Below are 25,150 nucleotides of genomic sequence, written 5' to 3' on the forward strand. Positions count from 1 at the left end.
TGCAGGGGGGGGGGGGGGGGGCAGGAACATTATGCACTGCACACCTGACTGTGTTGTGTGTGTGTGTGTGTGTCACTGCTACACATCAAAAATAGCCCCGTCTCCCTGGACCCCAGCAGCGTTACACACACACACACACACACTCCAGTGCCCCTGCAATCAATCATCACGACGCGGTCTTGTATCACACCGCCTGCAGTAAACACCTGGGGTCCAGCTCCACTGACACATTGTGTTGGGGTTTACATGCACGGTAATAATCCGTGAGTGTGTCTCTTCAGAGGGAGGTGAAGATCAGACTGGACAACTGAATGCATCAGCAAACCCGGTCCGGAAATGAGCCGGTGTATCGTTTCCCGTCCACGTCCAGGTAGCAGCCAGCACCTGTCGCTAGTGCACACGCTCACCTCGAAAATGCGAAATGCAGTTTACAGATCTGCTGAACACCACTCGGAGATTAATCTGGGATTAAATGGAGCACGACTTCTAAAGTTCCCATATTATTTTAACATGTGCTGCCCGGTGTGTTTTACGTATCCCGATGTTCATTGATGATCTTATTCGTTCGTTTCAAGTGTGAATTTATGCTTTGTGTTGCGTGCGATTGCCAAAAAGCACGAAATCCCTTTAGTGCTAATGTTTCTGAACGCAGCTTGGCTTCTTCACGCTTCCTTGGAAATTCAGAGCAACATTTCCCTGCGACCCCCGCACTGGAGGCACTGTCACCACCTCCTCTGGAACATGCACATGGATCCATAGTTCATTGTGCCAAAGCACACAGCCGTGAGAGCCAGACAAACATTCTGGAACCGCTGCCAAATAATTACACAAACGTATAATCGCACCAACTTTATCATCTGACCAAAGCCCCCCTGTCCACCTCGATCTTTTTAGATCATCACCTGATTAAACGACCAATCTGACCAAATTACAGGAGTCATAGGTGGGAGTTGCTGAACTTTGCAGCGCACCAACACCAAGCACGGAGATGCCCCGTTAAGACCACGGTGCTGTGGCCAGAATAGTGGAGTGGACGCATAAATGACACGGCTCCAACGCACTGCAGTGTTTCTACAAACGAGCATTTTATTAAACATCCGCTTAGAATCTGCCAGAAAAAGAAATTCAACTGTCAAATATCCAACCAGCCGAGAAATGCTTCAACTAAAAAGACAAGTTTGTCTTTTCTCTCCATAGATTTTAAAGCCAAACAGTCTGAAAGCAGTGGATCAGTGTCATAGTGACATAATATGACATTAGTGTTCAGGCCAAGTCCATGCGCTCAGAGCGGACCACGTGTACAGGTCTCCGGCACTGACAATAAACTTGGCTCAAGAATGCGTCAAAAGTTTCCAAAGCGCCTCTCTGCATACCAAATAATCCTCCCCGAGCAGGAACACACCGGCTGCTCTCTGCGTTCAGCACCAGCACAGGACATTTACTAGTTTTAATCCGTCAGGCTGCCTCATTGCCAATGGCCGATGACATTCCTCCAAAAACACGTGAAAGCCAGACGTTCTGACATAGTAGTCATTCACACAACCAACCACATGCACGCAGACCGAGGCGCCGGGTCGCGCCGTGGCGAGATGCTGCTGACAAGCCGGTCGAAAGGCTCACATCAGCCGGGCATAGCGTGCACCACGCCCGGCGTCTCGCAAGGCGCATCCCGGTCTGCAAAGCCCAAAGTCCCGTGCGTCCACAGAGCCCGGGATCTTACCTGGCTGCAGGAATTTTCTGTCAGGTAACTGAAGACAAAGGACGAGAGTTCCTCATCTAATAGTGGAGCGCAGTCCGCCATCTTCTAGTGAATGAGGAGCAGTGGAGTCAGAGCGGAGTATAGGAGGAGGAGGAGCAGTGGAGGAAGGCCGCCTGCAGGGGGCGCATTGTTTATACACAGCAAGAGAAAGTGTAGTCTGGGACATCCAGGGGTCAAGGCACTGGGTTCAGGTGGTCCCACGGCAAAATGAGGGTTCATTTGACTGTTACTGGATCAACTGTAAATGACACTAATTCACTACAACTTGATGATAATTACATACAAATATAGGCATTTGTTTGAATGCTAAAGAAGAAGGTATTTCAGGTTGAGTCGATTTTCAAATATCATATCCTGGATTTCATATGAATACATTGTGCATTTATGAGGTGTTTGAAAATAAAAACATTTGATTCTGTTCTTCAGCTACATTTTATCATTTCAGTGGAGAGAAAAGTGAAATCATAGCACAGCCACTGATTTTAGCAGCCTCCAACTCATACTAGTGTTTCACTGTACCACTCCCTCCGTTTGTACTGCAAGAGGAGTAACTCCTGTAAAGCAATCCGATGGCCGACAGGTTTCTCAGTGATTTCCTCATCTGTGGACGGTATTTATACACCACTAATGTCTCAATGTTGATTGACCACTGGTTAATAGTCATAAAACTCCATATGTATCACCTGTGATTAAGAATTCAACATTTTTGCTTATTGTTAAACCCAAATACAAACAAGTTCACATTAAACTAAATTGGTTTTCTTTCATTCCGAGCAACCTGTATCAGCCTGCCGGTGATTATTACAAATACAAAATACAAAGGACCCGGTCAGGACGGGAGTGAAGGCTTCGCGGCTCTAGTTGCACCACTCTGCCTTTGTTCTGACATGAAGGTCACCCTGCTGCTGTTGCTGGGCACTAGAAACACTGTCAGTCATTTACCTGGCAGAGTTGATGATGTAGCTAAAGAAAAAACAAATCTTCTATTTTAGTCACAACACTGTGAGCTGATGAGGAACACTGATTACAGACGTTTCCATTTTAACAGCATGTCAGACCTGATACATGCAGTGATGTGGGATGTTTGTTTTGAACGTTTGTTCACTCATCAGTGCTACAGGTGCTTCTCTAAAACGCTTTGGGAAAGTTGTTTGAAAAATGTAATCAGTTACTCAACACCTATTACACTACTTCACTAATAAGTTAACAACAAAAGTAATTAGTTACTTCTTCATTTATTTGCAACCCAGCACTGTCCCTTGGGCAGATACTGTAAATGAAAGGTCTACTAGAAGCTAAATCAAGCACCAGTTTGTCTAAACTCACTACATGTCCAGGGATTTTGCATCAGTCACCTCTGAGCTTCGTTCTGACAATAGGGCTCCAGTTTGCTTTACATCAACCACTTAAGGGTGGGAAACAGGATGATGTCCCTGTTCTGACAAGCCAATCAACCTTAAACCCGACTTGACACATAATATGGCTTTGTCTGAATTCAGGCACTAAATACTGCTAGTCAATGGTGTGGACACACTTTCCCATTGAACTGAGTAGGAAAGTGTGTCCACACCTGTGACTGGTAGTGTACATCGACGACTGATTGATGCTTTAACTTGAGCTTTGCCCTTCAGTGACAAATGCCAACGTGCAGCGATTGAAAACATTTTCACAAAGGGCATTTTCCACTGTTTAAATCCCATCCTGTGTGATTAGAGCTGCAGTTGTACTGCATTCCCCTGCAGTTGTTTCGTCACTTGATGGAGATGTCACATATGGCTCCTCCTTTGTAATGAAAGCTGAACATGCTTGAACTAAAACCGGGGCTGTCTGGCTTCATTTGCTGCTGCCTGTCAGAGACATTTGTCTGATGAAAACATTTGAGTGGTAAACTACTTCTGCTAAAAGAGTTTTGGATATAAAAAGTTCCATGACAGCGAGTCATGAAGCTTGCGAGAATGCCAGTGCATTGAGGATTGAATGAGATCCAACAGGGAGACGGTCGGCTTCACGTCAGCATCATGACACTTTAAAACACTTTAAAATGGGCTCTGTCAGAATTCACTCTGGTTCATTGGGGATTCATTAATTTTTCTTTACATGATATGAGTTCCAAAATACTTTATATTACATCATGCACTAAAATGATTACATGATGCAAACCTTTAGTGGAATATAAAATTTTATGGGGTTTTTATGGCGTTCTGTGCTGTTGTTGCATTAGAATATCTCCATTGTAGCTTCTCCCATAAGCAACTGATGTAAAGCAGAAGGGAAAATCAAGCATCAGTGACTGTAAAGTTATCACTGCATTGCAGCACAGGGCCTTTCTGCTCTGTGACTGTGTGTGCCTGTGTGTTTGTGTGTGAAAAAGGGTAACTGTCTGGGGCAGGTGATGGCCACAACAAGTCTGCTTGACTTTCAAAAGTCTGGCTGACCACAGTGACCCTTGGCTGGCCCTCAGCTTGAGGGTTAAGACTTGGTTTGAGGGTTCAGGTTAGAATCAGGTTTAGGTTAGGGTTAAGGTAAGGCATTTAGTTCTGATGGTTGATATCAGGGTAAGGGGCTAGGGAGTGCATTACGTCAGTGAGTGTCCTCACAAAGATAGAGGTACTGTACATCTGTGATCTGTGTGAGGACCAATTCATGTTTAAACTTAACTAAACTGCTTTTTGACATTGAAATCACTTTGTGTTATTTCTGTAGTTTTGACCATTGTTCATATCTGTCACAGTAACATACACAACGCACCAAAGTACTGTTAGCTATCTCACAGGTAAGGACAGTGAGTCAAGTCCGATTCGAGTCCTAAAAATGAGGACTCGACTTGGACTTGGACTTGAGTATTGACTGCATACAGACCCCGAAGTTGGGGATGAGGACTGACTTATTTTTTGTTATAGGCAATAGTAATTTGGTGTAAGATATTGATATTAAAACCTGTTCGCCCTGCACCGACCGTGCTGCATCTGGCACATTTCCATCAAAGTGTACACTGTTCACATTTAGGGAGTCTGTGTATGTGTGTGTGTGTGTGTTTGCTTATGAGAGTGTTTGTTTAGCTATTGTGTTGCACACTAATTAATCTCTTAAAATGTAATGTAAACCTTGATGACTCAGACTCAGGTAACAGGGACTCAACTCAGACTACTGTTTGGTGACTCGGGCTTGACTGAACACTGGGGACTCAAGACTCAAGGTTTAGTGACTCGACTACAAGACTGAGTAAGGACACACGAGCAGAAAGTTGAGCAGAGAGGTTTTAGATAAAAGCCCACAAGTTAGCAACATTTGTTTGAAGGAGAACCTGAAGGTTAGCGGTGAGATCACTATCCAAAGTGTTGAAAACAGTCTACGAACCAGCATCTTGTTCAAATGAACTTACTGTGCATTTTGAGTGTCACCTCTAAATCCAGTGACTAGATTACTTGTTTAAAACCCGTGTGACAGTCTGACAGATCAGATTGTTTTCTAGAATCCAGCCACTACTTTGGTGAGCACAGTGATTTTATAACTGATAGAAAAGACGTCTAACACAACAAACAAGAAATTCAAGTTGTGATTTACTAGTTAGTCTTTAAGGTTGGAGTAAGGTGCTCGCCATGAGTGTCCTCACAAGTATAGAAGTACAAGAAACAGACAGAGACAGAAAGACCAATCACGTGTGTTGATTTGTGCACATGTCTATGGTATTAACCAGCAAACTGAATTGGAGACCGTCATCTTCCTCTTCCTTTTGACAAGACTGAAGGTGTTAAAGAATAAATTTTCAGGCAGCAGCTTCACTTCTGAACCATCACAGTGCGTCTCAGGATTCGTCTCTGCCTGTAACATTGTTTAATGGGACCAAACGAAACAAAGTAACTGCTGCTCGTTAAACCAGTCAAACCTATTGAAGACAGGTGGTCATAAAATATCATAAACCACACCAAGGTGTTCTAATCCAATATAAATATGCAATATAAGAAATATTCATCTTTTAAACACCGTTAAACTCTTGTGAAACAGCCATCGGGGATGTATTTTGGATGTACTCTTCTGGCTCCATTTAGTTCTTCCTGCGTGAATAATTGGCCAAAATGTTTTGGTCAAAAAAATCAGTCAGTGTCTGGGACTCAAGGAGCAAAGGCTTCGCTGCAAGTTGGCATTCTGCACCAATGTTCAGCGGTCACACACAGAGAAATCCATCACATGCAACCACAGGAGCAGGAACACAGTTACACAACAAGTTTTGTTTTGAGAAAACAACAAAGTGAGTCTTACACTTTCCTTATTTCTGCATTGTTATGCAACAACAGCAGCCAAAAACAAGTTTACTTTAATCTAATGGAACACCTCACTTGAGTTGATTTCATAACCTACATATTGTGTGTATTTCTCAATCATTACACAAACATATTTTTCACAATACCAGAATCAGAATCAGAATACTTGATTATCTTAACTGCAGAAATAAGAGTTTAGCACAATCAAGGCTGGTGATGCTGATCTGAAACACTGAGGTGGTACAGTTCAGTAAATCCTCCCTGTTTTCAAACATGTACTAGAACCTGATATTCAGGCAAGTTATTATTATAGCTCCCACTCCTGTTACCTACAAGTACACAACAAGTACACAATAAGTGCAGTTTATCCAGCTGACTGATTCAGTGGATTTGCATTAGTCCATCATTTGTCAGAGCACAAAAATATTTAGGAATATGTGCCATGTAAACCTAATATAAATCAATTAAATCATTTCTGAGTGTGTGGAGATTTACCACTGCAGTGCGACTCAGCATATGTTCTCCTTCAGTGGTGGATATTACCAAAGTCATTCGCAGTCATCTAATTAACCCAAAACAATTGCTACAGTGCAGTGAACCTGGGACCTGTGTGGCCCTGAGGGTCTGGGACTTGGTGCCTGGTTTGCCACGTCATTAATCAACACACACCAAAGCAGCATGTTATTTTTGTTTTGTATGTGTACAGTATGTCTGGAGCTAAAATCATTACAGTTTGTAACAATTGGTAAAAATAGTAACCTTGCTCTATTTGTGAGGTTACTACTGGCAAGGTTGCAGGGTATCTGCAAGCTCTGTGGTGGCCTCAATAGCCAGCATGACTGGATTGCTCACATACTGTTCCAAGTAGGTGATCCAGTGATGTCCTTTTCTTATGTTACTATATTTAAAATTTATGTTTTCAGTCTTTAGCCATGCCTCTGAGCCAGAAGGACTGACGCCAAGGTCAACAACAGCACAGCTTTCAACTTCTACACCATCACAGGAAACAGGCATCCAGGTCAAACATCAGAGGTGAGACTAGGCTATCGATGAGTGCAGCAAAAATATTCCTGAGAAGGACAGTGGATCAGTGAGGAGAGCAAGGACACTGAGAGCGGTTTGCTTTTGCAGCATACTCTCCAAACTAAGTTGTCCTTTAAAAATACTCCCTGGGGAAACACCTCCCAACCACAGGCAACGCTGTGCTTCTTTATATCAAGTTATCTCAGTGCACACACAATAAAAACTAAAGGACAAAGAGAAGAAACACAAAATGTGCAGCAGAGACAAGGAAATACCGCTGGGGCCAACTAAACAAATAAACGTAAAAGAAACCTGCACTCAAGATGACAAATGAGTTATAAGCTGCAGAAACCCAGGCGGAGGTAGTACCTCAGTAAATCACACTGAGCTGCAGTGGACCACCACAAAAACACTAAAAACAATCCAGGTCTCTAACTGTACACTGAGATTATGTCTTAGCAGCATTGAGATCATCCGTGTTGACATCTCAGTAATGTTTAGTCCTCAGGCTGCAGTTGCCAAGGCAAAAACAAGGCTGACTGTTGCTAAGCAGGCCCGGTATGTGTTGGGTATTCTTAGAGGCAAGTACTGTATCTGAGCGAACATTCCCATAACGTTCCAGGTTACAGTACATCCTCTTCTGTGCTTTGACATCTGCTGACCTGAACTCTGCCCACAGGTCACGGTGACCTCAGGGAAAGTTGTGCATTGCACTGGTTGTACCTTCACATATACTGTAGAAGAAGAAAAATAGCTTCATCTCATCCAGATGAAGATGGTTTTCAAATTTTGCTCCAGAAAGTAGTTGCTTTTTCCACAATATGTATTTCCATGGTGCACTGTCAGGAGGTTTTCTTAAAGGATCTAAGTTTGCTGCACTATTGATTCTCTACTTTGCAAACAGACAAACTATAATATTCCAAACAAGAACACCTGGTTGAGACTATGCCCATTGCTATGGGTAGGGCTGTGTACACTGTGTCAGAGTTGCACAGAGATTTATTAAATGAAGACACAGAAGAGCAACAAATATGTATACTACACTCTCCAAGAATTATGACTCTATCATATTTGGTCGTAACAGAGGAGAGCAGAACAGCAAAGTCCCAGCCAGAGATTAACTTTACCTTAGGTCATCTATAAATTAAGACACACAATTATAGGAAACTTGAAATCTAATAAAATGCTAAGCAATTCAAAAGAGGAAAAACTGCCCAAAGGTACAGAAGTACATTTAAAATTATTCTTAAATGTAAGAGCGACCCCGCCTCCTCATCTTGAGGGTCTAGGTAAATTAAAACAAGTGTATTTTCGGGGGCAGGTCTCATTCAGTGGGGCACTGCAGCCAAGTCAACAAGTCTCAGTCATGAAAGTAAGTACGTACAGTCGCTAGTGAATCTCTGTTTATGTGCACGTTGACTTTTCCAAAGCTCATAGTTTATCTTCTGACGACAATGAATGTCCAGAGTAAATGTCATTATGACCACAAGACTATGTTGCATCATTTGAACAAGTGGAAATTTAGTCAGTTGCCAAAAAACATAGATTCATCTTGTGAAGACATAAACATCCAGCGCGGTGAGGTGATATACAGTACCCCACTTCTAAAAAGGAAAACGTGCATAAACTACATGATTAGAGTTTTAGACAAACCTATTGCTACAAATATATCAGCAAAAGGTGCAGTGGATGGGTCACTGTGTATCTCATCCTGAAAGCACCACATGATGTTATTTCAGACAAACAACGTGCCAGAATGAACACAACATAATAAATGTACTTGAATCGCTGAGATTAATACACTAGCAGAGCACAGAGTTGGGATTCCTGACAGTACTGCAGTACTTACTGTTTGCAAACAGCATTTGAACTACATGTATATTTTGTTCATGTGGGAGAAGCTCTCTGAATGTGGTCCACACCTTCTTGCCACAACAGATCAATACAGATGGAGCACTATCCGTAAATCTTTCAACAATTCAGATGCACCTCAGCCAGCGGCAGTGCTGTCAGCAGCACCACCTCCTGCCGCTGCAAGTCAGACCAGTAATTGTGGACTGGCAAACAAAATTGCCACGGTGTCCTGCTAACAGCCAAGTGAACATGGGATTATGGGATTCTGATCAGGTTTACTCAGTGTGAATAAACCTGATCAGAAACAGCTGATCTTTCTACAACACTTAATGCTTACTCATCTCATGAGCTGCAGGTCAAACAGTCAGTGGCTGAGAGGAACTCAGTCATGCAAGAAATGTGCCAAATATAACCAACCAGGACAGAGGAGCACATCGGTACATACTAATCTAGACAGGCAGCTCGTCAATCAGAGAGCCAGTCAGTCATGCAGCCAGCCAGCCAGGAGGTCACATGGCCTGACACTATGTTCGCACTGCAGGTCTCATTTGTTCCTCCATGGTGAACTTTAGGACAGACTCGTCACAATGTTTTTCAGGAAGGATTTGCATGTTCGCAAAATGTGTGTATCCTTGAGGCCTAACAAACACATTGAACACATTCCTTTCTCATAAATGCTTTGCTCAGCCAATTTTTATATATTTAAATCATAAGAATTGTTTATACACATTTTTATTGCAGTTTTCGTCCTTGCCACTGTTAGCATGCTGCTTCATTTGCTGGTGCCACCACTGTGTGTTCACATGCATGATACAACTGACAATGCACTGCTCCATAGTGCTACTAGTAATCAAAAGCTCCTACATTTAAGGCATTGTTAACCATAAGTATCTGCATTTGTTGCTTTGGTAACAGTATGCGGGGGCATAAATGACGTTACAGTTCTGCCGCGATGGAGAATTCCTCCGACAAACCAGTCCTCATCACTGACACACTTGGTGCTGCATCTTGTGCTTCAGTAACACACAAAGGGGTCACACAGCTGTTAGGATGTGACAGCAGACGAAGGGATACATGTACCTGACAACTGCAGGTGTTACTGCGAGTACTTTGCCAGGTGAAAGGTTCAAGTCTTCTAATGGGCTTAGAAAATACAATGCTGTGCCCTGCTGTTTCCAACTACATGAACCATGTGCTAGACTAAAATTATGCCTAACTTTTCAACATATATTTTAAAATTATATTCCATTTTTAAAAATGATCAGTTTTCCTGTTTCCAATTAGGTCCATTTTACTGCTAATACTAATATAGTTTTACTGAACAGACTCATTGTCCACTCCTCCATTGTCTTATTGCCTCTCTGTCAGGATTCAAGTACTTTTAAGCTTTAAATAGACAGACAGAGAAGCAGTCTGTCAGCAAGCCAAACAGTCAGCGAGCCAGACACACTAAAGACATTCAGCCACGCTGCCAGCGAGCCAGCACAGCAGCCTCACAGCAGGGCCAGTGGAAGACGTTTCACTGTGAAACAGGCCAATAAAATACGTGAGCTGTGCACCAGTGTAACACTTAGAGTATTAAATATCTCCATAAAGACCTAGTAAATCATAATAAATAGCAGTAAATTACTGATTCTAAAAGGCACAATCTGTTTTATCGCAGCAATCGAACTTTGATTATGTAAAGTCAAGTATAACTTAAACACTCAGAAAGTCAGAGATGCAAATAGAAATGCAAATTTTGCTGCAGTTTGACACAGATATTCAGATCAGAAGATGAATATCACCAGTGCAGGTTCCACTTTTGATAAACTTGTTGTTGACATCAGTTTTAAACAGCGCTGATGAAAAACCCAACATTAGCTCCGAGACTCACCACCCACCTCCGCCTGTGTTAGTTTTAGCGGCAGGGTTCTCAAAATGAATCAATTTGCTTTTCTCAACCTTAAAGGAATCTTGCAGAGGACATTACTGAATCAAGAGCTCTCTGATTTATGGTGCTATTTAATTCAAGGCAGCGGGGATCATTGATATGTAACAAGGGAATTTCATTACTTGGTTGGCCAATCTGGTGAAAGGCTAAAGGAGAAATAGTGTGTGGAGTGAATCTAAGTGATATAGGTATTAATTCATCCTGTGCAGTGTGTAGTTCAGTCACTCGCTTACTCACTCGCTCACTCCTTCTCTCAGCCATTCTCTGTCTCGCTCTGCCAGCAGGTTGACCTTTACCTCTGCACTACTGAACACACTGTCATGTGAGTGTCCACTTGTGCGTCCACTTGTAGACAACAAATAATATCATAATGAAAACATCTTGTGGAGAAAATGGCTATTTCAGACTTTCTGGTGGTTGTTTGTTGAGGCGATCTGTTTGAATCGTCTTGAATATCTTTGCATACAAGTAAAAATGCACTGGTTCGCACTTTGTTTTGCAAAAGCTTAGGGATATGTCTAAAATGTAAACTTTATGTAACTTTAAGGACTTACTGGAAATAATAATTCGTTCTGGTCTTTTGCTGCATCACATCAAACACAGGTCATTATTTATTCACTGAGCTCAGCCCCTTTCTCCTCCTCTCTCCCTGTCAGCAGCTTCTAATTCCATGTTCTACCTCATCTCCTTAAATGTTTCAGCCATGATTTTATTCTCTCTTTCTCACCCCACGTTTCCCTCTCCAGTCCCATTCGATATTGTTCCCTTACACTAAACAGCAGTGATAACGATGTAATTGAATTTACACCAAACATTAAATTCCCATTACAGCTACAACATGTAACTCACTCTATTGCCTTGGTATTACTCACATTATGGGGACCAAAACCTGTTAACACACATTATGGGGACTCAGCCATCCTTGTGGCAACATGGTTTAAGGTTAGGGTCAGGGTTAGGGTTAGGCAAGTAGTGGTTCTGGTTAAGGTTAGGATAAGTCTATAGGAAATGAATGTAAGTCAATGTAAAGTCCCCACAAGGAATGAAAACACAGCATGTGTGTGTGTTTATGCACCATCTCCTTCTGGCGTTCAAACACGCCTCCTTCTTAACAACATAGGTCCAGGAAAAAAGACATGTGCAGTACAGATAGCTGTAGGAGCAGACAGTGCTAGTGTTAGCAGCTACCTCAGAGTATACACCACCGGGAGGAGTAAAGGGGCTTTCAGGTAGGATGTGGTGGGCACTGCGCTCTGCTTTTGAACCCATTCACTTCTATGTGATGCGTGGCGCTGTGCATGCCACATCCTATCTGAAAGCCCCTTAGCACGGACCGTGCTAGACGTTACAAAGCCAACACACTGTTGAACCAATGGAAACAGGACGGTTTGCTGCTAGCACAGTCAGCCTGAGACAGATAACAGTGCTAGTGTTAGCAGCTGCTTTAAGAGTGCATCAGCTGATAACTCCACCTGGTTGGGCTGAAGTCAGTAACTGAAGCTACAAACTGTTTGATTTGCAAGGACCTGTATTGTTGAAAATATGGGATTTAGACAAATGACAGTGACTCTGAAACTGAGGCACACAATAACAAGTCAGCAGGATTTAAGGGGGTTAATGCATTCCAGCTCTGCGTGATAAGGTGAAACAGCAGCTGGGGGTTTACCAGGGCCCATTGTTTACTGTTAAAAAGAGCAGACACCATGTTTTATCTGTTTGGTTTTTGCTGCTTGAAGTACAAAGCTGCTTTGAGGAAATGCTAACTCTTTTTAAGTTTATACACTGAACAGTTACTTTAATGTATGCATAGTCTTTCAAATAAAAGCTAAGTTAAACCTGAATACCTGCTGAATCGAATCAAAATCATGGGCCATGTATCAAGATACGTATTGAATCATGTGAGAGGGAGAGATACACACCCCAGATGGCATCCTGTGCTGCATCACTATCAATTCAGGTTAAGCCCCCCACCCCCATAAACAACCAGTGCCTTATTGATAAATGCAGCAATAAAAATGGTTTCAATCAAACTTTAATAAAAGGCTAATATCAGCCTCATATATTAACATCTCATAAAGCTGTCCGGAGACATTACACACAGCAGCACAGACAGACCACATCTTCTACTGATGTGCATTTCAGGAAGCTGTGGCTTGTTTGCTGTTATCAATTAGTGCGGTGGCCTATTTCATAGGTGGGTCACGTGTTCATTGATCTGGGAGGGAGGTGGGCATGATCAGCCCCAGCTGTGTCAAAGCAGGAGATCAATGAAACTGTAGACTTAGGTGAGTTATAGTTCAAACTTTTTTCTTTTGCTATTTGACATGTTTTTGTTGGTGAGCCAAATCTGACCTCAATTCAGTTCAGTTCAATTTACAGAGTAACCCGACAGTATTATAAAGAAAACCCAACAAATGCCCCCTGAGCAAGCAGGTGGTGACAGTGGGGAGGAAAAGCTCCATTTAAGAGAAGGACACAACTGGGTGGCCACCTGCCTCGACCCACAGTCAGTAGCACACTTTATGAGTTTTTTGTTTGTGTGTGTGTTTGTCAACATGTATCTTTATGGGGACCATTTTGTGTTTGCAGTAAAACCTTGATATTAACAATATTTTAGAGACTGGTTTTGGATTAAGGGCTAAAGTTGGGATAAGTTCAGTTGAAGCTTGTATGTTTGGGTTAGTCATGTAGTTGTGATGATTAATGGTATAATTAACAGCTAATGATAGTATTATATGAGAGTAGATCCTTACAAGTAAACTAGAAACTTGGGGTAGTGGCTGCATTAGAGACTGGTGAGAAGAAGACAAAAAATCAATTCAGGCCCTTTTCTTCTTTGATTTACACAGCTACTCTCCTCTGCTTGTCCCGTGCCTTGCATCACCTCCTCCACCTTTCTACTCTGTCTCCTACACTACGTGTCATTTTACTCCTCTTCCTCCTGTATTCCTCAATATCGTCTGCTTCATTATAATTGCACCTTCATTCATCATTTGTGCTCCTCCTCCTCTTGACCATCTCCTCCCCTTCCTGCTCCCCTTCCTGCTCCAGCCCCTTTACTTTTCTTCTGTTCTTTACTCCATTAGCGTTTTTCACCTCCTCTAAGTTCTCCTTTCCCTCTCTTGTTCTTCATTTCATCTATTTTTCACCACCTCCACCCTTCTCACCTCTCCCTCCTATAGCTCTCCATCAGAATCTAATGTGCTTCTTTTTTCACCTAACATCATTACCATCAAGACTGACGACCTGTTCAGGGTGGACCCCACCTCTCGCCTAATGTTAGCTGGGATTGGCTCCAGCCCCCTGTGACCCTCTGCAGGATAAGCAGTATGGATAATGGATGGATGGATCCATCATTGTCATTTTCCTTATTATATGTCCTACATTGTGTCGCACATGCTCACACAAGTGACAAACTCAGGCACAAACGTGAAGTGTTTCCAAATGTCCTCATCTATATGCGGTCTGACTGACATCCTGATAACGACAGGAGAAAGGAGAACTTTTCAGTTTTTTCACAGTGCCTGCAAATTCATTAACTTCCATTGCAAACTGTTATTTCCAATCACTTTTTGTTCCACTTTTTCATTCTGGGGAAGTAGAATAGTTGACTTCTGAAAATTCCAAAACGTAACTCAACGACTAGTTTTTGCTGTGTATAATTAGCTCACGTTCACTTCTATTCTCTTCACTGCTTCGAACTTGGACATTCAGGAGCATTCCAACTCAAGTTTGTATGCTAATTTGGGCTCAGTTCAATAAGGAAAAGGTACTCCAAAGACACATGGAGGTATGTAGTTTCCTAGCAAAATCGGAAAAAAAAAGCAAGCAAAAACGCAAGCACTCATGAGCAGAGTGGCGCAGCGGAAGCGTGCTGGGCCCATAACCCAGAGGTCGATGGATCGAAACCATCCTCTGCTAAGGTGCAAAGCAGCCAAGCATCGTTTTCTTGTGTTGCACAAAAAGTCCTCACTTCACTCATCTTCCATTTTATTGCCATAGTGTGCAGTTAGTATACCAATCTATAATCTATACTTACAACAGGTGACCATGAATAACACTTGCTATTCAGTAAAGAAAAACCAACTGTCAGGAGTGGGATTTGAACCCACGCCTCCATTTGGAGAAGAGAAATCTAATAGATTAGAAAGGTGTTGATTTGAATAAGGCACCTTTGACCCCTCCGCCATCCCCACCAGTGGTTTCCCTATCGCTAGTATACCAATCTATACTTATTACAGGAGCCCATGAATAACACTTGCTATTCAGTAAAGAAAAACCAACTGTCAGGAGTGGGATTTGAACCCACGCCTCCATTGGGAGACCAGAAGTCTCATTGATAAGAAAGATGCTAGCTTGAGTCTGGCGCCTTAGACCCCTCGGCCATCCTGACCACTGATATATAGCTGTAGTATACCAATCTATAATTTATACTTATTACAGGAGCCCATGAACAACACTTCCTGTTCAGTAAAGAAAAACCAACTGTCAGGAGTGGGATTTGAACCCACGCCTCCATTCGGAGACCAGAAAGCTCATTGATTAGAAAGGTGCTACCTTGAGTCTGGCGCCTTAGACCCCTCGGCCATCCTGACTACTGATATGTAGCTGTAGTATACCAATCTATAATTTATACTTATTACAGGAGCCCATGAACAACACTTCCTGTTCAGTAAAGAAAAACCAACTGTCAGGAGTGGGATTTGAACCCACGCCTCCATTCGAAGACCAGAAGTCTCATTGATAAGAAAGATGCTAGCTTGAGTCTGGCGCCGTGGACTCCTTTGCCGTCCTGACTAGTGATATGTAGCTGTAGTATACCAATCTATAAAGAGAACTAAGTGTCAGGAGTGGAATTTGAACCGACGCCTCCATTTGGAGAAGAGAAGTCTAATTGATTAGAAAGGTGTTGATTTGAGTAAGGCACCTTTGACCCCTCCACCATCCCCACCAGTGGTTTCCCTATCGCTAGTATACCAATCTATACTTATTACAGGAGCCCATGAATAACACTTGCTATTCAGTAAAGAAAAACCAACTGTCAGGAGTGGGATTTGAACCCACGCCTCCATTCGGAGACCAGAAAGCTCATTGATTAGAAAGGTGCTACTTTGAGTCTGGCGCCTTAGACCCCTAGGCCATCCTGACCACTGATATATAGCTGTAGTATACCAATCTATAATTTATACTTATTACAGGAGCCCATGAACAACACTTGCTATTCAGTAAAGAAAAACCAACTGTCAGGAGTGGAATTTGAACCCACGCCTCCATTCGGAGACCAGAAAGCTCATTGATTAGAAAGGTGCTACTTTGAGTCTGGCGCCTTAGACCGCTCGGCCATCCTGACCACTGATATATAGCTGTAGTATACCAATCTATAATTTATACTTATTACAGGAGCCCATGAACAACACTTGCTATTCAGTAAAGAAAAACCAACTGTCAGGAGTGGAATTTGAACCCACGCCTCCATTCGGAGACCAGAAAGCTCATTGATTAGAAAGGTGCTACTTTGAGTCTGGCGCCTTAGACCGCTCGGCCATCCTGACCACTGATATATAGCTGTAGTATACCAATCTATAATTTATACTTATTACAGGAGCCCATGAACAACACTTGCTATTCAGTAAAGAAAAACCAACTGTCAGGAGTGGAATTTGAACCCACGCCTCCATTCGGAGACCAGAAAGCTCATTGATTAGAAAGGTGCTACTTTGAGTCTGGCGCCTTAGACCGCTCGGCCATCCTGACCACTGATATATAGCTGTAGTATACCAATCTATAATTTATACTTATTACAGGAGCCCATGAACAACACTTGCTATTCAGTAAAGAAAAACCAACTGTCAGGAGTGGAATTTGAACCCACGCCTCCATTCGGAGACCAGAAAGCTCATTGATTAGAAAGGTGCTACTTTGAGTCTGGCGCCTTAGACCGCTCGGCCATCCTGACCACTGATATATAGCTGTAGTATACCAATCTATAATTTATACTTATTACAGGAGCCCATGAACAACACTTGCTATTCAGTAAAGAAAAACCAACTGTCAGGAGTGGAATTTGAACCCACGCCTCCATTCGGAGACCAGAAAGCTCATTGATTAGAAAGGTGCTACTTTGAGTCTGGCGCCTTAGACCGCTCGGCCATCCTGACCACTGATATATAGCTGTAGTATACCAATCTATAATTTATACTTATTACAGGAGCCCATGAACAACACTTGCTATTCAGTAAAGAAAAACCAACTGTCAGGAGTGGAATTTGAACCCACGCCTCCATTCGGAGACCAGAAAGCTCATTGATTAGAAAGGTGCTACTTTGAGTCTGGCGCCTTAGACCGCTCGGCCATCCTGACCACTGATATATAGCTGTAGTATACCAATCTATAATTTATACTTATTACAGGAGCCCATGAACAACACTTGCTATTCAGTAAAGAAAAACCAACTGTCAGGAGTGGAATTTGAACCCACGCCTCCATTCGGAGACCAGAAAGCTCATTGATTAGAAAGGTGCTACTTTGAGTCTGGCGCCTTAGACCGCTCGGCCATCCTGACCACTGATATATAGCTGTAGTATACCAATCTATAATTTATACTTATTACAGGAGCCCATGAACAACACTTGCTATTCAGTAAAGAAAAACCAACTGTCAGGAGTGGAATTTGAACCCACGCCTCCATTCGGAGACCAGAAAGCTCATTGATTAGAAAGGTGCTACTTTGAGTCTGGCGCCTTAGACCGCTCGGCCATCCTGACCACTGATATATAGCTGTAGTATACCAATCTATAATTTATACTTATTACAGGAGCCCATGAACATCACTTGCTGTTCAGTAAAGAAAAACCAACTATAAGGAGTGGGATTTGAACCCACGCCTCCATTCGGAGACCAGAACTCTCATTGATTAGAAAGGTGCTATCTTGAGTCTGGCGCCTTAGACCGCTCGACCACCCTGACCAATGGTATGCTATAGCTAGTATAGCTGTACTCTGTACTGGGCTCTCTCATGGACGACTGACTGTAAATGAAGTCTTGTTGAAAAAACAAACTGCTACTCTGGAAACTGGATGTAAAGGGTTAAACATCTGCAGCCTATAGAGCTGGTTCTAATTCAGATTCTGACAATCCACAGATTGATGGATGAGAGCGTCTGTGTTGGCGAGTCAGGCGGTCAGCGAGGAGAGCAACAGAGTAGCACAGAGCAGGATTGGAAAAGAGCTAAAGACAGGCAGTGGATACAAAGATGCTGCATCCTGATTGGCTGCACGGACCTCTTGTATCTGAGTGGAAGGAATGAGAGCAAGAGAAAGACAGAGGGAGAGAGAGAGATTTGACACTGCCGGCTGACATGTGCTGCTCTGTCACATGACTCTGGACTTTCTCTCTCTCTGTCTTTCCACACTCATGTTCCAATCTCTCTCTTGCTCTTCGCTGATGCTTTGGGATTTTCCCTTGCACCTTTTTCCATTAGCTATGCTCTTCTCTTTTTCATTCACATCCATCTCTTCTCTCTGCGGTCTTGTCTTGTCTTGTCTCTTTCACATTTTTCTTTCTATCACACTCTCTCCACCTGCAGTTTCTACTTTCTTTCCCTCTTGTATGCTCCCTTCCAACCCCTTCTCTCCTCCTCTTTTTAGTCTTCTTTCACACTTGCTTCCTCTTCCTTCTCAAGAGTTTGCTCACTGTTCTGCAGCTGACATGCTTCTCTCTCTTACTTTTTCAAGATTTACCTCTAATGAGATTTAACAGAGGCAAGAAATTATGGAAGAACAAATGTAAATCAAATCAAATCTATCAAAGAAATACAATAGTCTTATGGTAAACGCATCCTTGAATCTTGCAATTGTAAATTTCTAATTAAAATGTACTTCACTGACATGACAGTAATGAAGTACTGACAAACAAGGTGTACAAACTCTCTGTCTCTTTTCTTTTCAGTTCTTTCTCTATTGCTTCCTATATTTTTCCCTTGTTCATGCCATCTGGTGCTTCTTCCCTTCTCTTTCCCCTCCATCTTCCCACTCTCTCAGCATCACTTTCCTAAGTACAGCACATTAGTCTGGTTGGCAGTTTAGTTTGTTAAACCTCTCCACTGTGGCCCGGCAGGTGAACCAGACACGCGTTGCTGCCTGCCCAGTTGAAGGAACACAAGCACATCTGGTGTATGCAAGTAGACATTACAGGCAGACATGCACATACGCACACATCATAGTGTAAAGAAAGAACCAGGAGATGTTTTTCTCTTTGAGTGAAAGCAGAGGCCATCTGTGTGACATACAAATCATTTTCCAGCTCTGCAACAAACTTGTTACATGAAACCAGCAAGAAAACAAAAAAAAGAAAATAAAAGGAAAAGTCCTTGAAAAAAATACTGTATTGCTGAAGGATGCAAATCCAAAAACAAACTAATTTCACAACTATTAACGTGCTTTTCTCTGGACAACATGAAGCTCACACTACCTCATGTAGTGACACTGAATGTTGGCATCAGAAAGCGTATCCTGCTAACTATTCTGTAGCAGAGTGGGCAGAAGGAACTGGAGCTAAATATTGGATCCCTGAAGAAATAATGTTCACACAGCACTTTGCAAAAAAAAAGTGATTCCAAATAAGGTATGGAGTAGCACAGGGTCAAGGCAAACAGGGTCAAGATCTTGGTTAGGGGTCAAATCTTTATTTATAACATGGCCGAATAGCCCATGACAGTGCAGTACGGTGACCTAATGTCCCAGGGCACAGTTCATTCTTAACCTCCTGAAAAATGAGATGGTAGCATTATGGCGATGAGGGGCAAGGGTAATACAAAAAAGAGTTCAAAGTGGGAACTAGTCTGAAGGAGGGATGGAATGATGGGACATGAGGAGGAAAGAGAAGTGCAGCAAATGAGCCAAAAACAAACATTCAGAAAGACAGAAAATGGACTGAACCTCCAGCAGAGGCAGAGAGGGGCAGCAGTGAGGAGCAGTCATCAGTGAGGGTGTTTTCAATCATTTCTACATCCTAATATAAAAAAGCTTTGGTCAGACACTCTAAACAGTTAATGACCTGTTTCCAGCTGTGCTCATGAAGCCCATTAAGCTGTGTTTTACTGCAACCAGGGCTGTTTTCAGATTATCATAGGGAAAGTTGTGTTTTCTTCGACTACAGTCAGTGTAATTATAAAGCTTTTGACGTACTTTTGCTATTGTATGCTTTTGTATTATGAGGGCAAGCATTGCGTGCTTTTATTAGGCAACAACAATGGACCCTGGATGATTTGAACTTGGGATGCTGTTGTTCATCTTAATGCGTCTTAATTCCTTTGGCACATGGCTGCTCCTTTTGTATTAGCTATTAGTTAGCAGCGGCACACTTGACTACAGTCACATCATGGAGGCAGAAATGAAGTGTGGCACAGCTCAGTTTGCACATCATTTTGAAATGTACATTGTTTGTGATAGATCAGAGTTAGGATCATTGCACTGTCTTTCTGTCCTGGAGGCCGTAATGGAACACATACAGCTCATTACATTTGTTACACTGAGAATGCTGGGACAAATGAACACACTGGGTGGAAGGGAAACTTCTCAACAACTCTGAGAATGGAAGCAACACAAAGTCAGGTAGGTGTGAAATAGCAATAAACCTGATTTATTTAAATATAAATGTGTTTTCCATTAAATTCAATGCAAACCATGTAAAACCAAGAAAGTGCTGAATTTCTTCCTTCTTCACTGACTAGAATCCTTTTCAGCAGCAGAGTTCAGTGCTGCCGCTGGTGGCCACAAGATCACAAGCTGCTCTAGCTAGTATGCTAATATTAACTCTTAGATCACAAGCTGCTCTAGCTAGTATGCTAATATTAACTCTTAGATCACAAGCTGCTCTAGCTAGTATGCTAATGTTAACTCTTAGATCACAAGCTGCTCTAGCTAGTATGCTAATATTAACTCTTAGATCACAAGCTGCTCTAGCTAGTATGCTAACATTAACTCTTCATAGTAACTTTGTGTTTTCCATCGGCTCAGTTTCTAACACACACTCGGCGACATGCGGAGCACTGTGAGCTTCAATGCAAGTCGAGTTTTGGACATTCTTCCTGTAACAAATTTTATACCATCTGACTGAAATGTCCAGATTCATGAGGTGTGTATTCAGAATGTTATGCATTGCGATGGTCCTGGATCAAAGCTAATTTTGAAGGCACAAAACACATCCAGCAATCTGTACACTGAAGTTGTGTGGGGCATTGTAACACTCATCAAATCACTGTTGTTTTTAAAAGCTGCACATCTTGTGATGATGTTTTCCTTCTGTGATAATTGATAGTTTCAAACTCTATGAATTTTCAGAATCAGCTTTATTGGCCAGGTGTGTTGGACACAAGAGGAATTTGACTCTGGTACAGTGGCTCTCAATGTGCATGTACATGTCCTTATGTAAGGCAGCAGTGGGCAAGTAAACAGTATAAGGCTGAGAACAGAAGTAAAGAACTAATGTGCAATCAAGCAAAGGAATGTGGCATTAGGAATAAAAATAAAGTACTATATACAGTCTGGATTTGACAGATTGATATGTACAAGGTATCCACTAAACCACTAATCAAGTTAAAATACTTGTTTATGATGGAGGGTTGCAAACTTTGTTTTTAGCATCACAAGCTAGAAAAGCTTCAGATAACAGGATTTACAGTATAGTTGCTGCGCCAACTCATATGATAAATAGGGAGCAGAGTCCCCTTGATTCTGCATTTCTTCTTTTCCAAAATCAATCTGTGACAAAACCGAGGGCACGGATTATAAGGCCTTTGTTGCCGATGTGTATGACACTGTCATGCACAAAATAAGTGTAATGTTTGTCAGATATTAGCCCTCTAGTCAACACAGCAGCAGGTGGACAGCAGCCACGCTGATCCACACTCCGTTGTTTGCTCTGGTACGTCTGTCAGAGAAGGAACGTGAGCCGAATTGTGTCACTACAAGGAATACTGATTGGACTGTATATACATGCATGTCTGCCTGCATGTGCACACACACGTGTATGCACACAAAAAAGACACAAGTTGGAGAATGAAATTGTGAAACCATATGTAAGAGGGGCATGAGAAGAAAAGGTAACTATGCTCATGACATTCTCCTCAACTCTAAAGCATTCCAAACACTAAATCCTACATGGCAAGATGAGCTTTAGAAAAGATAATAGAGACAGACCAGCTGCATTCCACCTCACCTTGACTGACTCACAGCCACTGATTACCTCCAGCTAGACAGCAGCCTCTACAGGAGATTCACTTCAAACATTTTTATTAAACACAGTTCAATTTAGACAGATAGATTCAGGGAGGATCAGTATTTGTTGTTACTAAAAAGTTCTGTACTGCTTTAAAGTCTGTAAATCCAGTTTAAAAAGTTGCACTTTTTCCACAAAAGAACATTTTTCTGACCTTGACGTTTTTAAGGGGTCCAGTGCTCAATTCTTTTTTAATTAGTTTCAAAACTTTCGTTACTTGTCCAGGGGTCGAGTCCAAAGTGCTGCCCTGCTGTAAAAGAACTCAGCTGTCTTTTTAAACAATTTCTCATTAACTGTTAGAAAACGTTTTAAATCCTATTAAGTCCAGGGCCCAATTTTTAGTAAATCTAGTGCTGCCATGAGAGATTTAAACTAGAGCTACACTCAATAAACCGGCCTCATTAAAACGTCTTATTGCTCTTATTACTTTCATTATGTGGAGATGTGGTAGCTCTGCAGTGAGGCTCAATGAGACTTTATTATTATATCTGCTTACTTATCATTTGAAGTGCCTGTGGCATGCTTTTCCTTGTTTTCTGATTTATCTACAATGTTACAATGGTGAAGTATCATCTTAGATGTGACCTAAAGCTCAAAACATAAGATGTACATATGTTCTAGTACTTCTATGTAGAAGCAGCTTGGTTTATACAAGTCTCGTAAACTCTCGCTCTCAAGACAATGGTCATAATCTCCAGGTAGTTCTGTGTTCATGTGAGCCTGCCTGACATCCACCGGTGCCTTAGTAAAAGTGGAATTTTTTGACTGCTCCTGGTTTTATGGATATATTTTCCCTCCTCCTGCTGCTCTGTGACCAGAGGATGTGGAGAAAAATACAGGGCCTGAGGTTACTGCATGTCGGGGAACGTTCCTGTACAGGGACTCGCTGTTTTACCTGGTCGGGTCTAACCTACAAGCAGCTGGCAAGTGAAGCCACCGCCACAGTGAATGATCAGCTCATCAATGCTGGACTCCCCCAGAGCACAGTACCTGTTTGTTTTGACTGCGTTAGGCCAGTGTGTCTGATGCATGTGATGAGTTACTGGTTATTGAGCGGATTAACAACCCATGATGTTATTGTCGGCACTACGCTACCTGTTGGAGTTAATTTCACTGCTTTGGGACTGTATGTGGTCGTGTGGGGGAAGACGCAGCGACCACCGGTTGGATTCACCGACCTTGGAGCTACTTGGAAAGGAGTGATGTTTCCACGACTTGGTAGGACTTGATGGTAAGTTTAAAAAACACACGTCTGTTCATGGTTGTTTCTGCAACGTTAGAGAGAATTGTTGTCAGGCTGGAGAAGTTACTATGTCTGCGTTATACCAGTTAAAATATGGGGTTTCTCAACTACCGGCTTTGTTTAGAGTGTTACACATCTCTTTTCATTGGTACATTTACCGTTGTTTACCTGTCTATATAGGAGAAATTCTAATTATTTAATGCTGTCAGGTTTATTGTGCTGTCCAGTTTCAACACAACACTGGCAACAGGAGTTGTGCACGTTCACAAACTGTCCTCTCATGTTTAGGAAGAGGCTCTCTGGTTTTATCGTTCTGAAATAATTACAGACTATTTGGAGTTATGGGTGCTGAGATACTATAGAGGTACCCAAGATTAAACAGTAAATGGCTGGAAATTAGCAAAATGAGCAGCCATGGGGAGTTTACACACACACACACACACGCACCTATTCTGATCTATGCAGCTGTTGCAGTTTACCTTTTTAGTGACACCACCTTCCCTCAATCTGTCTCACCTACGTCTGCAGTGGATGGACTCTTGTCTCTGATCTGTATACAACCATGTTGGCTCTGTGTTCAGCAAGACAAATTTAACACTCATCATTCATAACCAAAACCATAAAGCCCCTGAAAACATGATTTCAAAGTTTTATGCACTTTTAAATCACAATGAATATTCATAATTACAATTTACATTTGGGAAAACATCTATAGGGTTTAACTCTTTGCTCATCATGACTGTGTGGAAGTGGTTTGATCAGATGCTTTTACATAATATCAGGCTTTGTTTGGTAGTTGTTTGATTTTGATTTTTTTTTCTGACTGCTTCATGTGTGCCCACAGCTTTGAAAGCAAAAGTAAAAGAAAGGAGGAAGGAGGAACTGTAGCTGCTGGATTAAAGGATTGCATCACATATTGCACAATTGTCTTAATGTATATCCTGGAAAAACCCAACATTATGCAATGAAACAATCCTGTAATGTTAACTGAAGTGAAACAGACACAGCTACACAATTTGTCTGTCTCTGGCTTCTCGTTTGCATTGCTCATGATGTTTGATCACCAGAGGCTTGGCTAAGCCAAGGGCGCACAATGCCGTGTCGCGCTCTGGTCCACCACTTCATATGTTTCGTGTGAAAAACAAGCCTATTGTTAACTACTACTAAAGACTGTGTTTGCTAAAACTCCTCTGGTAAAATGGTCCGTAACGAATACATGCACCTTTACGCCCCTAATAAGCCCTGTACAAAAACTTCTTTTCAAGCACTGGCACAGTCAAAACAAAGTCTGGCATATGTGTCCGGTGCTGAATGCAGTTCACAAAGCAGGAATATCAGCACTATGCATGTTTTTAGTTTGTGCTAATGATTAAGTGGGTCTGTAGACACAGTATTACAGCACTGACTGTGACCCACAAAGGAGCATGAAGTCCTCGAGTTTAAGTAAAAATGTGAAATTTAATAAAGCTGTTACAAGGTTTTCATTTAAAAGCAACAACATAGTGAAACCACTTTATGGAAGTGTCAAAAAATTATGATTCACATTTCAGATGAGAAACACCCATGAATGCAACATGCACTAAGTCCATGTGTCCTACAGTCATGGTAGGAGACGTAAATGTTACTGTAAAAGTATATGGAGTCTGGTTGTCGTTTCTTATTGTGGGCAAGACATGAATTAATAATTCTAACATTTTGTATTATCGTCTTAATAAGATTACACATAAAATCACAGTTGTGTTGTCCTTTGACCCCTGGGTCAGAGGACAACGTGGGAGTGTGAAGACTGAGGGTGTGTA

The 25,150-nt window shown here is 42.1% G+C and overlaps 1 protein-coding gene and 12 non-coding genes across 13 annotated transcripts in view; 1 reads left to right on the top strand and 12 right to left on the bottom strand.

Moving 5' to 3' along the window:
• The window catches only part of ppargc1b (peroxisome proliferator-activated receptor gamma, coactivator 1 beta), an 82,735-nt gene extending 80,761 nt beyond the window's left edge, over positions 1 to 1,974 (bottom strand). The window contains exon 1 of the mRNA XM_020594015.1: positions 1,721 to 1,974. Within this exon, the coding sequence (XP_020449671.1) occupies positions 1,721 to 1,801 (81 nt within the window). The 5' untranslated portion in view covers positions 1,802 to 1,974. The remainder of the gene's footprint in view (positions 1 to 1,720) is intronic.
• A 12,706-nt stretch (positions 1,975 to 14,680) lies between these two features.
• trnam-cau (transfer RNA methionine (anticodon CAU)) lies at positions 14,681 to 14,752 on the top strand. Its single transcript has one exon. It is a non-coding gene; the product is annotated as a tRNA-Met (tRNA).
• Positions 14,753 to 15,115: 363 nt separating this feature from the next.
• Positions 15,116 to 15,224, bottom strand: trnal-caa (transfer RNA leucine (anticodon CAA)). Its single transcript has 2 exons — positions 15,187 to 15,224; positions 15,116 to 15,161 (listed from the first exon to the last, which is right to left on the bottom strand). It is a non-coding gene; the product is annotated as a tRNA-Leu (tRNA).
• A 93-nt stretch (positions 15,225 to 15,317) lies between these two features.
• trnal-caa (transfer RNA leucine (anticodon CAA)) lies at positions 15,318 to 15,426 on the bottom strand. Its single transcript has 2 exons — positions 15,389 to 15,426; positions 15,318 to 15,363 (listed from the first exon to the last, which is right to left on the bottom strand). It is a non-coding gene; the product is annotated as a tRNA-Leu (tRNA).
• A 444-nt stretch (positions 15,427 to 15,870) lies between these two features.
• On the bottom strand, positions 15,871 to 15,979 carry trnal-caa (transfer RNA leucine (anticodon CAA)). Its single transcript has 2 exons — positions 15,942 to 15,979; positions 15,871 to 15,916 (listed from the first exon to the last, which is right to left on the bottom strand). It is a non-coding gene; the product is annotated as a tRNA-Leu (tRNA).
• A 93-nt stretch (positions 15,980 to 16,072) lies between these two features.
• trnal-caa (transfer RNA leucine (anticodon CAA)) lies at positions 16,073 to 16,181 on the bottom strand. The gene is made up of 2 exons: positions 16,144 to 16,181; positions 16,073 to 16,118 (listed from the first exon to the last, which is right to left on the bottom strand). It is a non-coding gene; the product is annotated as a tRNA-Leu (tRNA).
• Positions 16,182 to 16,274: 93 nt separating this feature from the next.
• trnal-caa (transfer RNA leucine (anticodon CAA)) lies at positions 16,275 to 16,383 on the bottom strand. The gene is made up of 2 exons: positions 16,346 to 16,383; positions 16,275 to 16,320 (listed from the first exon to the last, which is right to left on the bottom strand). It is a non-coding gene; the product is annotated as a tRNA-Leu (tRNA).
• A 93-nt stretch (positions 16,384 to 16,476) lies between these two features.
• Positions 16,477 to 16,585, bottom strand: trnal-caa (transfer RNA leucine (anticodon CAA)). The gene is made up of 2 exons: positions 16,548 to 16,585; positions 16,477 to 16,522 (listed from the first exon to the last, which is right to left on the bottom strand). It is a non-coding gene; the product is annotated as a tRNA-Leu (tRNA).
• A 93-nt stretch (positions 16,586 to 16,678) lies between these two features.
• Positions 16,679 to 16,787, bottom strand: trnal-caa (transfer RNA leucine (anticodon CAA)). The gene is made up of 2 exons: positions 16,750 to 16,787; positions 16,679 to 16,724 (listed from the first exon to the last, which is right to left on the bottom strand). It is a non-coding gene; the product is annotated as a tRNA-Leu (tRNA).
• Positions 16,788 to 16,880: 93 nt separating this feature from the next.
• On the bottom strand, positions 16,881 to 16,989 carry trnal-caa (transfer RNA leucine (anticodon CAA)). Its single transcript has 2 exons — positions 16,952 to 16,989; positions 16,881 to 16,926 (listed from the first exon to the last, which is right to left on the bottom strand). It is a non-coding gene; the product is annotated as a tRNA-Leu (tRNA).
• Positions 16,990 to 17,082: 93 nt separating this feature from the next.
• On the bottom strand, positions 17,083 to 17,191 carry trnal-caa (transfer RNA leucine (anticodon CAA)). The gene is made up of 2 exons: positions 17,154 to 17,191; positions 17,083 to 17,128 (listed from the first exon to the last, which is right to left on the bottom strand). It is a non-coding gene; the product is annotated as a tRNA-Leu (tRNA).
• A 93-nt stretch (positions 17,192 to 17,284) lies between these two features.
• On the bottom strand, positions 17,285 to 17,393 carry trnal-caa (transfer RNA leucine (anticodon CAA)). Its single transcript has 2 exons — positions 17,356 to 17,393; positions 17,285 to 17,330 (listed from the first exon to the last, which is right to left on the bottom strand). It is a non-coding gene; the product is annotated as a tRNA-Leu (tRNA).
• A 93-nt stretch (positions 17,394 to 17,486) lies between these two features.
• On the bottom strand, positions 17,487 to 17,595 carry trnal-caa (transfer RNA leucine (anticodon CAA)). The gene is made up of 2 exons: positions 17,558 to 17,595; positions 17,487 to 17,532 (listed from the first exon to the last, which is right to left on the bottom strand). It is a non-coding gene; the product is annotated as a tRNA-Leu (tRNA).
• Positions 17,596 to 25,150: the final 7,555 nt, after the last annotated feature.

The sequence above is a fragment of the Monopterus albus genome, unplaced genomic scaffold (genome assembly GCF_001952655.1).
Source record: "Monopterus albus unplaced genomic scaffold, M_albus_1.0 scaffold21.1, whole genome shotgun sequence".
In the NCBI taxonomy this organism is placed as follows: Eukaryota; Metazoa; Chordata; class Actinopteri; order Synbranchiformes; family Synbranchidae; genus Monopterus; species Monopterus albus.